The sequence below is a fragment of the Alosa sapidissima genome, chromosome 4 (genome assembly GCF_018492685.1).
Source record: "Alosa sapidissima isolate fAloSap1 chromosome 4, fAloSap1.pri, whole genome shotgun sequence".
NCBI classification, from domain to species: Eukaryota; Metazoa; Chordata; class Actinopteri; order Clupeiformes; family Clupeidae; genus Alosa; species Alosa sapidissima.
The window spans coordinates 24,704,749-24,718,802 of NC_055960.1; the positions used below are offsets into that span (position 1 = coordinate 24,704,749).

Sequence of the window (14,054 nt, forward strand, 5' to 3'; positions counted from 1 at the left end):
TACGATCTGTGCGTATCTGATCTGATGAAGAAATCTTTTATGCGTTTTTAGGGAAAAAAGAGAAAAACAATACACCCCTCTCTTTTTCTCTCTCTCTCTCTCTCGTTCTACCTCTTTCTGTCTCTCCCTCTCTCTCTTTCTCTGCAGCATCTATGGCCAGAACAGGAGCACTCACAGGCAAACGCTTCCAGCTAGCTGATGTGAATCAAATGTAGTCTGACAAGCTAAAAGATCACCTTGCCTTAAATGGACACAGCATTGATATTATTGAATAGAATGAAGTGCTTTCTCTAGGTCTGGCATTTTGAAAGAGCATGTTCTGTCTACCTCTTATGAAATAGAGTTCCCCCTTCTCAGGTGCTCCCAATTTCACATCTATAATTTAGTTACGTAAACCTACCATTGGTGTTTTCCCCTAAAACACAGCAGTGTCTAAGGAGCAAAAGACAAAGAAATATATCCACTTTAATTTGAGTAAACAATGACCATATCTTTACATGTTGACTGTGATATTCAATGAAAATAATGAGACTGACCAACAAGATTGCAAATAAGGATGAAAAATCCAGATTAGGCAGGGAAACCAATGTCTGTTGGTGTGACTGTTGAAAAATGGATTCACTCTACATAGTGAATGATGCCCTCTAGTGTCAGAACACTTAAGGTGTAAGGAAAACAATATCTAAGCTATTCCAATTTTTCTTGATTGCTTTGATGCACTCACAGTTTTTACCTATATTGCTTACACACTTTTTGCAGAATTTGGCTCATTAAACTCTACACAAAGCCAGGAAAGACATTTGGAGATAAACTACTCACATCTATGCCAAAATGAAACACTGCAATCAAAACTCAACAATCCTTTTGTATAGTGCAATTATTGCTACAAAACTATACACACATGCACGATTTGAATTACTCTTTCAAATCAACAGCAGCACACTGATGTGCTTTATATAAGACACTGCAGTCTTTGTGTTTCTATTTGTATTGTCACAGACTCAGTCTTCTGTGAAGCTCAAAAGTAGACTTTCTGAGTAATCAGCTGACATTTTTTGCAAAGTTTTTACAAAAAACATTCTTACAGAAATAAAGAAAAATAGAATATTTTTAGTTATCAATGCAATACTGTAAGTGTTATTGTAGTGTAATAGAAATTGCTATTGAAAAAAACACACACAAACATTCTTTTTATTGTATGCACTGGACAACAAATTTCTGGTATCAGAAAAAACTGTGAAAAAACTGGACAAAATGTACTGAATAAAAAATAATTGTATTAGTTTTTCTCGATTGCTTTGATGCTTGTGTCAACTCTGACATCACATTTTCAAAACAGTTAACACCCATGTCTGAACAAAAGCACTTTGGCCAAAATGACACATTTTTCTTGCAAAAGGCTGTTACTCTCTCAAAACACTTAAAACATGCAGCAAAATTTTGCCTTCAAACAACACACCCTGTCATCAAATCACTGCGTGATTTCAATCACAAAGGCAGTCGCAGCCTTTGGGGGCAGTCGTGGCCTACTGGTTAGTGCTTTGGGCTTGTAACCAGAGGGTTGCCCGTTCAATCCCCAACCAGTAGGAACAGCTGAAGTGCCCTTGAGCAAGGCACCTACCCCCTCAGTGCTCCCCGAGCGCCACTGTAGCAAGACAGCTCACTGCTCCGGGTCAGTGTGTGCTTCACCTCACTGTGTGTTCACTGTGTGCTCTGTGTGTTCACTAATTCACGGATGGGATAAATGCAAAGACCAAATTCCTTATATGCAAGAAACCTGATTTACATTTACAATAATTACACACTGGACAACAAAATGCAAAATATAGTTCTCAAAATTAGCATTTTTGCTATGTCTGTTCCATTTCTTTCTCATTTTTCTGGTATCAGAAAAAACTGTGAAAAGACTAAATGTACAAGGATACAAGGATACAAGGAAGTTTATTGTCACATGCATATAGTTACTGAAAGTAAGAAATGCAGTGAAATTATGAATGGTGTCAGCCTATTTGTGCATTTATGGGGGGGGTAAAAAGTGCAGTAGAAGAGGGGTTTAGTAGATTAAGTGGCAAGGGCTGCATAAGAAAGGTGGGGGAGGATTGGGATTGGGGGGGCACCAACAAGGAGCACCCAAGAGCAACAGGGGCAAGGAAAAACTCCCTTACCAAGGAAGAAACCTTGGGCAGATCCACGGCTCAAGGGGCTAACCCAACTGCCAGGGGTCGTGGTGTGTGTGTTGGGGGGATGACAAGGGAGATGGGATAGTGTGCTGTGTATGTGGGGAGAGGGCAGTGTGCAATATGTGTGTTGGAGAAGCTGCCTGATGAAATAATGTGCTGTGTATGTGTGTGTGGGGGGGGGGGGGGGGGGGGCAGTGTACTGTGTGTATGGTGAAGGGACTTACTATTGCAAGCAGAGAACTGTATGTATGATGTATGTGAGTGATGACAGTGAAGATGTGTGTGTGGGCGAGAGGGGAGTGGAGCAGTGACTGTGTGTGTATGTGTGTGTGTGTGTGTGTGTGTGTGTGTGTGCAGTGTGTGTGGGGGGTAGGTGGGGGCAGTGTGCTGTACGTATGTAAAGGAAGCTTACTGTAGCAAGCAGTGTGCTGTATGTATGTGTGGTGATGACAGTGATGATGTAAGTGTGTGTGTTTTTTTTGTGTGTGTGTGTTGGGGATGGGGGTGGGGGGGGAGAAAGACTAGGCAATCAAGGACATGGGTAGATAGATGGAGGAGAAATCAAAAATAATAAATAAAAAGTTCTATGGAGATGTGCAAAAGTTGGAGAAAGTCAGATGTGTGTTTGTGTGTGTGTGTGTGTGTGTGTGTGTGTGTGTGTGTTTTGACGTGTGAAATAAATAAAAGGTCTGTAGCATAGGGAGAGGGATGTAAAAGTGCTAAAAGTCATGTAGGTGTATGTGTGTGTGTGGGGGGGGGGGGTCATGACTGCTGAGGAGTGAATGAGTGCAAAGTCAGTATAGTGTGAGTTCAGAGTTCGGATGGCCTGGGGATAAAAACTTCTCCTGAGTCTCTCAGTTCTGGCTTTGTGACTACATAGGCGTCTTCTTGATTTCAGCGGTAGGAATAATCCATTGTTAGGATGAGAAGAGTCCTTCAGGATCTTTTGGGCTCTAGGAGTACTCTTCTGGAATAGATATCTTGTAGAGCAGGGAGTTGAGTTCTTATAGTACGTTCAGCTGAGCGCACTACTCTCTGCAGAGTACTACAATCTATAACTGTGGAGTTCCCATACCAGGTGATGATGCTACCAGTTAGAACACTCTCAACCGCTGAAGTGTAGAAGGCCTTCATGATGGATGTAGAAACTTTGAATATCCTTAGCTGACGAAGGAAGTAGAGTCATTGTCTGGACTTCTTCAGAACATATTGAGTGTTAACAGTCCATGTTAAGTCTTCAGTAATGTGGACACCAAGGTATTTAAAACTTGTGACTCTCTCTACAGGTTGCCCGCTGATCATTAGTGGGGTGTAACTGTAGTTCTGCTGCTGCATTCTGTAATCCACTACCATTTCCTTGGTTTTATTGACATTCAGTGTCAAGTTGTTAGATTGACACCACTGTGCCACCTCATCAACCTGATCCAAGTAGAGCTGTTCATTGTTGTTACTAATCAGGCCCAAGATCACTGTGTCATCTGCAAACTTGATGATGGAGGTATGACTACTGTTGGCTTTGCAGTCATGTGTGTAGATGTTGTACAGCAGTGGACTCAAAACACAGCCTTGGGGAGCACCAGTGCTGATGGTTAATGTGTCAGATGTCAGACCCCCCACTCTAACCACTTGTGAACGGTTGGTGAGAAAGTCAAATATCCAGTGACACAGGGTGGTGTTCAGTCCTAAGGCCTTCATCTTTGCGACCAAGGTGAGAGGTACTATCGTGTTGAATGCTGAACTAAAGTCAATGAACAGCATCCTCACATAATTCCCATTCCCCTCCTCCAGGTGAGTTAAGGTGGTGTGCATGAGGTTTGAGATGGCATCCTCTGTAGACCTGTTGGCTCTGTAAGCAAATTGGAGGGGGTCGAAGAAGGCGGGGAGGGATGAGCAGATCATGTTTTTCACAAGCTTCTCAAAACAAATGTACTGAATAAAAAATAATTGTATTCATTCCTCCCAAGATGTAACTGTTATTGACATATAAGACCTACATTAAAGTTTTTCTCGATCGTTTTGATGCTTGTGTCAACTCTGACATCACATTCTCAAAACAGTTAACACCCGTGTCTGAACCAAAGCACTCTGGCCAAAATGACACATTTTGCTTGCAAAAGGCTGTTATTCTCTCAAAACACTTAAAACGTGCAGAAAAAGCATATCTTGCCTTCAAACAACACATCCTGTCGTCAAATCACTGTGTGATTTCAATCAATCATTACACACTGGACAACAAAATGAAAAATATACAGTAATTCTCAGAATGAGCATTTTTGCTATGTCCGTTCCATTTCTTTCTCATTTTTCTGGTATCAGAAAAAAATGAAAATACTAAATGTACTGAATGAAAAGTAAGCACCTAGACAAGACAAATTTCATTGAAATACAACTTGTCATTTTTCATCAAAACAGACCTACAGTAAACTCCTTTTGTACTGTTTTCTTCACCTATAGGCTATACAATAATTTCTCTAAATGTGCCTTAGATTCATAGTCTACTTGCAAATAGCAACACAGAACAGACATGGCATTTCTTATGGATAATGAATTATTGCTGATTGAAGAATTGTGCAAAGGAGTTTCACACAGGTGTATCAGAGATTCAGACTTATGCAAGGAATCTCTACCACCTGTGAAAAGATATTTTCCTTTTGTTTAGCACGGGGAAACCAATAGAGTTTGGGGACTCTGAATGACATCTGTGTTACTGTAACTGTTTTGCAAAAGGGTGTGAGAACTGTGTGAACCCAATGAAAATGTGTAAACACATTCGCAAGAGATGACTTCTGCTGTGCAAAGAAAGTATTCATGAAGACCAAGTGGATCCCAGTTTCCTTAACCAGGTCAAAGCAATCGAGAAAAACAGTAAGCACCTAGGCAAGACACATTTGAACTACAATTTGTCATTTTTCTTCGAAATAGACCTACAGTAAACACCTTTTGTACTGTTTTCTTCACCAAATAGGCAATACAGTCTCTAAATGTGCCTTAGATCCATACTTGCAAATAGCAACACAGAACAGACATGGCATCTCTTATGGATAATGAATGATTGCTAATTGAAGAATTGTGCAAAGGAGATTCACACATTAAAGGAATTATCCGGAGTAAAATGCACTTTAGATCAATTTACGAATGATTGGGTTGAAAATCATGTCATTAGGATGTGTTTTGAGAAAGTTCGATTTTACCGTTTTTAGTCAAAACTCGTTAGCCTGGAAGTGACCAGGGCATGTCATTTCGCCGCTACAAAACACTATTTTTATACCTCTTCTACAGTTCCAAACAACATTACACTTACGTGGTAGTCTACAATAGATCTGATCTAAAGTGCATTTTACTCCAGATAATTCCTTTAACATTACAAGTTCATTGGTTTGCAAGCAATATCTAGTAGCTGTGAATACATGTTTTCCATTTAAAGAGTTAATCCAATGGAGTATGGAGTCTTTGTATGAGAACTGTATTAAATGGACAATTTGATCCATTTCTCTGGGGAACATAATCTAACAGGAACAGATGACTTCTGCTCTGAAGATCAAGATCAAGTGGATTCAAGTTTCATTACAGTTTTGGCCCATTGCTTAATGATAGATTGAAATCACACAGTGATTTGACCACAGGATGTGTTGTTTGAAGGCCAGAGTGCTTTTGTTCAGACATGGGTATTAACTATTTTGAAAACGTGATGTCAGAGTTGACACAATCATCAAAGTGATCGAGAAAAAACTGTAATCCAATGGAGTATGGAGTCTTTGTATAAGAACTGGGTTAAATGATTTGAAAAAGGATGTGAAACGTGTTACAGTTTTTTTCTGTTGAGTAGCTACTACATGTAATGGAAAGCTTGTAATGTGACTTTTGCATCCCTGTGTGATATCAATGCAATCACAATGGAAATGGCTGATTTCACATAGCATAGGCCTCTACATGTGTGCAATTACTACCATTTTCTGAGCACCTTATTTCAGAGATCCAGCATGGAAAGTCATACATGATCACATGACAGCGGAGGGTGTCTCCCCCTTCGTTTCATAGAAAGTAGGCTTTATATCTTGAATACACTGTTAAATAAACAGACTGTGTCAGTACAAACACTGGCAGTTCTTCTGGCTAGATGACTAAATACAATATTTGGAGTTATTTCTACTGGATCAGATAGGCATGCTGTGTAAGGACTATTTATTTGCACTACATAGGACACACAAAGTGCAAGGCTTCATAAAATACAGAGTTAAAAGAAAAATAAAGAAAGTCCATCTACACAAGACCATGTGTAGTACCGAGATGATAAAAGGCTGCCTTGGTTATTATTGATCATATAAACATACCTATAGGGACTAAATACAACATGATTTTGGCTTAGCTTATAGCTTTTAGAGTTTGTTTGCTTTTTAAAAAGCATCCCTAAACACAGGACAGTTTTCTGGGCAGCTTTGAGAAACTGCTTTTGGGTCTGTAAACTGGACTCTGCTGACTCTGATGAGACCTTGTGTCTGTTATAGTATTTGAGGAGACAAGTCAAATGAGAAGTGAGGTAAGCAAAACAAACTGTCTGTTGAAACTACTGTAGGAGTGGGATTCACCCGTAGCACTACAAACAAGTATCAACGTCATTATCTTGCGGTTTCATCTCTGGAAACTTTTTTCTCTCTCTCCGTCTCTCTGTGCGTGCGTGTGTGTGTGTATGTTTGCGTGTGTGTGTGTGTGTGTGTGTGTGTGTGTCTGTGTGTCTGTGTCTGTGTGAAAGAATTGTGGTTTGTTGCAGGATGGCAGTGTGTGCCTAGAAGTGTGTTTCCATGTGTGTGTATGAGTGTGTTCTTTTATGTGTGTGTGTGTGTGTGCAATTTTGGGGAATATTAGATATATAGTAATCAGACTACCATCAGTACACAGCTTCAGAAATGTCGCATCAGCTCCTGTCGAGCAGAAGGTGCAAGTGACCCTTCTGGCATTTCAGAGTGTTGTGTCCTTTCATGTGCAGGGGAGAGTGTAGGCGCGAGTAGCTTAGAAATGACTCAATGAGACCAATCCTCTCCATCTCGAACATGTGAGTGGGTTCACCCAAGACATCTTATTTGTGCAGCAATGTGCTTTTGCAACCAGAATGTAAATTGCAAAGCACTTTAATGGGAACTCAACACAGGGCCACTTAATGGGCCACTTAATGGCTCTTTGACAGAATCAGTCGCACACAGAACCACTAAGTGATGCCAAATGGATGGAGGTTAGGTGGCATTATTAGCAGAAACATGCATCCATGAAAGCAGGTGATACAGAGAAGCTTTGTAACATTGCAATTAACAGTATGAGTAAGTGATCTTGTTTGTATATTTAAATATTGTGGTTCCCCTTTTACTGCAGTAATTGCCTTGGTATCAGTCATCCTATCTGACATCACAGTACATTATTCACATGCATATATGAATGTATATCATACATATGTTATTTATTTTTGTCTTATATCCTCTGGTCAACATATAAATGGTCAATGCACAGATGACAACAATTAAGTAAAAATCAAATAAACATACAGACAAATATAGCCTACAGAGGATTCATGAAAAACAGTAATAGCAATAAAAAAGAGAGACAGTGAGAGGGACAGGGAGAGTGAGAAAACTGAAGAGAGAGTCATGAAAGAAGGGAGAGAGAGAGAGAGAGAGAGCAATCAGTTAGGCAGGAGGATGTGGAGAGACGAGAGGAGAGTGGGAGAGCGAAAGGTGGTGGGTGGAGAGACAGACAGAATGAAAGAGTGTGATCGCTTTCTGAAACTGGATGTGCCACTTTGCTTTGAGGAGACGAAGACAAACATCTGACTCAGGGAGTGCCAGACACGCAGGTAGGACTCCTTTCTTTATCACACAGAGATGCGCTGCAGTCATCTCTATAGCGAGGCGATATCCCTGTCCTGTCCGTTAGCGTCTATGAATGTCTTGAATCTCCCATCTTTGCACAGAGCACAGGAGGAGGACGCGCATCCTACGACAATTCTCAACCATCACAGCAATAATAATAAACTCATACTGTAGGCTATGCTGTTTACTTCAGAAACACGTCAACGAGAAATGAATCACTTCATCTCATGAGTACAGTTATGTCACAAGGAAAATGAAAATGAAAATGTGTCTATAATGCTCTGTGCTCTGAAGTGGGTTGTTCAGACATGATTTTTATATTGCAATGACTAATGCTCATAACGTATAAGTAAAAAAGCCCTTACATAAAGGTGTGTGTGTGTGTGTGTGTGTGTGTGTGTGTGTGTGTGTGTGTGTGTCATGGCCCTAACATAGAGGTATGGTGGGAAAAGCAGAGAATGCGATGATGAAGTGTAGATTATATGAAGTACTGAACTTTAGAGAGAAAAAGGCAGGAAGCTGTGAGCTGTGTGTATGTGTGTGTGTGTGTGTGTGTGTGTGTGTGTCTGTGTGTGTCCGTGCGTGCGCGTGTGTGTGTGTGCGTGCGTGTGTGCGTGTGTGTGTGTGTGTGTGTGTGTGGGCGTGAGTGTGTGTATTTGACTGACCCCTCAATCGATGCGGTCACTCTGGCAGCGTCTGAGCCTCCTCATTCAGGAGATGTGAGAGTCATCTGTCAACACTCTGAGCTCATCACCTGCCGCCCCTAAACAGCTGCCAACTCTGGCACAGAGCTGGCCCAGAACTGGTGCACCTCCGGGCCAGACCTTGACCACACACGCCCGAGATACAACCGCTATCTGTGAGTGCAATGGGTGATAGGTGCATTGGCTTATTGCTTGACAGGCCTCTTATCAGCATGCCAGTAAAGAGACTCTCATTCTACTGGTATCTGTGTGGCCGCTATGAGAACAAGAACACTTTGCATTGCTGTGTCCCAAAAAATAAAGGGAGCCTCATTTGAATGATTAGCACTTTGTGTGCTGGTGTGTTTGTGTGGTGTTTGACTTTGGCGATGCATTTCCATGTATAGTGAAAGTGTGGCTCTCTGAATGACGTGTAAGCATGAATGTAAAGCGTTGGCCAGATAAGGGTGAACACACTGTGCACTTTGTTTCCATGGAAACTTGCTGGTACTGGATGGAAGGTTACATTTAAGGCTTCAGTCAAGTCCTTCTATGCAATCAGTCAGGGACAAAACATGCCTCGCTTAGCCATTGGGCAGAGAGGCACCAAATTAGTGTGCCACCAAGTGTGCTGAAGTATGTTTCCTTCTCATGAAGGAACATTTCCCAAACACATGTACCTGTGCTGCAGAGGTCCTTGGTTTGTGTGTGTGTGTGTGTGTGTGTGTGTGTGTGGATATCCACTGGCATAGAGAATACGTACAGAGCATTATAGACACATTTTGAGCATAGAAAATGACATAGAGACTGACAGATATTATAACAATGCAGAGAGTCGCTGAAATAATGCACACAGCTACTATAGGAATCTGTCTTTCAAGGAAAGCTACATTTTCCCTCCAGTTCTGTTCAATCAGTTCCCTACCACAAGGGGGCACAGTAGACAGTGTGAAGTGTAGAGGCCTGCTGAGAACTCTGAACGATCAATAGTGTTGTTGATGTTTTTTTGTTTTGTTTAAAGGTGCCATGTGTAAGAATTGAGGTAAAAATATCCAAACGAGCTACACACATCAAAAGAATGAGAAGAAATTAGGGCGATGATGTCATTTAAAAAATGACAAGGTATAGAGCTGCAGAGATATCAACCTGAATTAGCATGCTAAATTACTAGCCACAGCCCGACAGGTGTCATAATACCAGTTTCGGCCATGGGAGGCGGTATGCGGGCAACATAACCACCAGCCAAACTGCAATACACGTGTCTCGGTTGTTACTGTAGGGTAGACCAACTCACTTTCTGGAGGTATACTGCCCCCATCTTTTATGGAATGTGGAGTATGAATTGATTTTTTGGCGGACATTACACATGGCACCTTTAAAGCTTTCACTTACTAAATGACAGGGAGTGTGTGTGTCTATGTACTATGTGTTTGTATATGTATGCATGTATGTATGTATTTGTTTTTTCCACTGTTGTCTGAGAATAAACTTCTGTCTTCTCACAGATATGTGGGCCATACAACAAGAGTGTATGTTTTTTCTCCTGCCTGGTCCAGTATAGCATCACCACACATCAACAAACCCCTGTGCTTGCCAACATCCTCCCCCTGCTGCTGCACTAATGAGCGTCTCATCCCCTCTCACCGGCTCTCTGCCCCTCAAGAAGAGAACACAAAGGCAGGGTTCTCCCTCCGGCTATCCACTCTCACCTGGGCAGCAGCAGCAGCAGTCCAGTTCTCCGCCTCCTCCTCCTCAGCCGGAGCACAAGTTCAAGGTTCCGGCTCCCTACAGGAACCCGAGTCGGGTCTCGGGCGTGAGGGACCGAGAGCGGGCAAGGCCGGACAGATCGCTGAGCTCGCTGGTCACACCGACGCCTCTCTACTACCAATTTTGGGACAAATCATACCTGGCCGTCCCCAGGAACCACTCCTCCGTCTCGTCCTTGGCGAGCAGTGGGCACTCTTCAGCCATGTGGAGGGAGCGGTATCCTGGCAACAGCCACTCAGGGGAATGGATGCATGGGAGGCACATCCAGGAAGAACTGCCCACTCCGCCTGGCGCCTCGCTTCACTTAAACTACCTCAGCAGACACCCAAGCACTGCACCCAATATGCAGTATGCCTACAGAGACTCACTGCTGCTCGGCGGTCATAGGCGACCAAAGGTCAACGAGGCTGAGTCTATGGCGTTTCACACACACAGAGGCCTAGGCAGTGCATCCCCATACGAGTCCAGTGGAGTTCCTAGCTGGGACCGCTGGCTGGTGCCGCCCGTGAGGACTAATCATTTGCTGCATGGGCCGGCCAGGGTCAGCTGCCACGACAGCATCAGGAGAAGGAGGGAGAGGGAGAGGTACCTGGGGGAGGAGGAGTACTCCAAGGCCACGGTCGCCCGACGGACAGCGTCACCTGTGGATGGAAAAGCACCACACGCCACCACATCTGCAGGGCTGCTGTACGTGTCGGACTCAAGCCGAGCGGCGAAAGAATATCTGTCGTCGCATGCTGCAGGCTTTCTCTCAGGGAAGTCAAAACGGAGACAGGAGACACCAAAGAACTCAGAAGAGCTCCCTCTGTTGGTGGGAAGTGGTAGCGCAGCAGAAGCAGAGCAGCAAAGTCAATCCAGAAAACACCGAACTGAGGCCAAATCCCTGTCCCCCTCCACCCCCAGTGCCTCGGTCCTCAGTCTCTGCTCTTTGCAGCACTTTGCTGTGGGCTCACTGATCGAGCTGAGTGGGGGGCGGTGCAAGAGGGTGGAGGACCTGCAGACGGAGGACTTCCTGCTCAGCGCAGACACTTGCCCGGAGGTCCGCCTGCGCAGCTGTACCGTCAGGCACATTGCCCCCTCCCCAAGCAGCCCCGACCTCGCACAAGTGGTCATACTGCTGGACGACCAACATACTCAGGTATGCACACAGAGATATACACACACACACAGACACACACACACACACACACACACAGACAAACAATTATACATAGGTCCAAACACATTCATAACCCAGTGGACATTTTTGGAATGCTTAATTACCATTAGGTTGGTACACTCTCCCTCTCTTACACGTAAACAGATGATTACAGTATGCACGCACATACAAATACACACACAGATGAAAAACACTCACTACCAGAGACCCCCTCAAAAATGCTCCACACACACACACAACAGGTTCCACCAAAATACGAGGACATTTAAGCTTGCTAATGACAGTCTTACTTGTGTCTATTTTAGAAATCTCATACCATGAACACCAATCACTGGAAAAATATTTCTACTCTTGACAGCATATAATTGTCGTCAGACATGGGAAAAATTCACGGCTGAATGAAATTCAGGTCCATACAGCCTACATTCCACAGATCTGTTTGTATAGGCTGGTGGAAAGAGAAGAAGTAGGTAGTCATTTGACCCCGTCAGGAAAATGACAAATGGACAGCTATAATAATTCTGAATCCTAACTACAGAGAAGCTCTGTTGACAACAGACACATGTGAAGGACCAAACATGTTTGAATGACGCATGTAATAGTCTCTTCTACTTTGTGTGTGTGTGTGTGTGTGTGTTTGTCCTCTGTCTTGTGTGGCCTTGTAGGATTGTCTGGAGGTCTACGTGGGCTTTCCGTTCTTCGTCTGTGGGCGGGGCTGGGCGTCGTGCTGCCCGCAGATGACCACTCGTCTGTGCGGCCTGGGCTGCCACCAGCTGGGTGTGGGGGACGTGTGCCTGGCGCTCAGCCCGATTCCAGGCACCCGACTCCAGGCACCAGCCAAGGGCACCTCCTCAGGCCCCCAGGAGCTCCAGGAGCAGAGAGAGGGAGAGGGTGAGAAGAAGGAGATGTCCTCTCAGGGTATGGCAGAAGCGGCGGAGAAGGAACGTACCGGAAGAAAGCGGCACAGCTCTGCCCCAGAGTTATGCACCATGGACTGGTCAGAGCACCTCAAAAAGAGATGATGTATTGCACCTAATAATTTCCCTCACACACCACTTCTACTCATCAATCTCTCTCTCTCTCTCTCTCTCTCTCTCTCTCTCATTCTCTCTCTCCCTCTTTCCATTGTACATGACTGTACATCGGAACATCAGTCCTAACCAGCCCGTTCCTGTTTTGTGGGCATGCTGTAATTCCACTCAGGTTCCCTCCCTTACCACCTCACATGCCTCTCCCTGTATGACTGCCTCACCTCAGTCCTCCAGTGTCTGTCCCTCTGTGGCCAGTCCAGTGGACACGTGCACACCGCAACCTCTCTCAGGGGACATTTTTAACCACCATTACCCAGGAACGTCATCAGTCAGGTCAAATTTAACAACTGATTAAAAAAAACATCATCCATGGTCTAGAACTTGTGATGTCTATCTGATCCTTCTGAGGCAGTTTTGTTTGTGAGTGAGACATTAGACGTCAGCCTCGTGATCAGAGCTGACTAAAAATGGTGTCCATAAAGGAGTCATGATACACCGGTGTTGATTATAACTAACTGAAATATTGATCATATGTTTATAATACACATATGATAATACCAGCTCCAACACAATCATAGCGGGTAGTCTCCGCACACTGTTTGCCAGTGGAGTGTAATTCATTTGCCAAAAAAGAGACAGAACACACAGCAAAATTTTAAGATGAATTTGATTGATAGCATTACTATTATTATTTGTAAGATCTGTAGATATTGCCATGGTATTGTTACCATGAATTCTTTTGGCCATAATAATTGCACAGTGGAAATCTAATATCAAGACAGCCCTGCCCAGCTCAACTGTGACAACTTTGATGAGGCATGACAGACTTGAGAATTTCAGTGTCACTTTGTCTTTAAATAACTGTTGCTTTTTTGTAATGTTTTGACTAGTTATTGTATAAATAAATGCTGTGTGATTTTTAAGACTATATTATTATTATGAGACATAAGTTATAACCTACAAGTTTGAGTGTGTGTAGGTTAATGACTTGCAGTGTAGATACAGATGAACAGCCTGATGAATTCTGGTTCAGATGTAGCTATGCATAGAATGTTCAGAGGTTGATCAGAATAAGCATAAACCAGATTTAACACCGTAATTTCCCAACTATTAGCCGAGGTTTATACATTGATTTTGCAAAATGTCTTCAGATATGAGGTTAATACACAGGGGCAGTTAATATGGTATTAATATGGTTTTGTTTTTTTAACTTGCATAAAACACCCTGTGGTTTGTACACAATGCGGCTAATACGCAGGAATACTGTATACCAAATATGTGCAATTATTCTCCAGTAGGAGCTGTATGGTGTTTTAGATGTATTGTGTTGGGGTTTTTTTATGCAAAAATAAGCCATTCATTATTGAATAGGTACC

At 43.2% G+C, this 14,054-nt stretch overlaps 1 protein-coding gene across 1 annotated transcript; it reads left to right on the forward strand.

Annotated features, from left to right (window-relative positions):
• The first annotated feature begins 7,966 nt into the window (after window positions 1-7,966).
• Window positions 7,967-13,798, forward strand: LOC121707575. The gene is made up of 3 exons (XM_042090229.1): window positions 7,967-8,022; window positions 10,227-11,626; window positions 12,313-13,798. Exons 2-3 carry the CDS (start codon window positions 10,343-10,345, stop codon window positions 12,667-12,669), a joined length of 1,641 nt encoding a protein of 546 aa, XP_041946163.1. The 5' UTR covers window positions 7,967-8,022; window positions 10,227-10,342; the 3' UTR covers window positions 12,670-13,798.
• The last annotated feature ends 256 nt before the right edge of the window (window positions 13,799-14,054 follow it).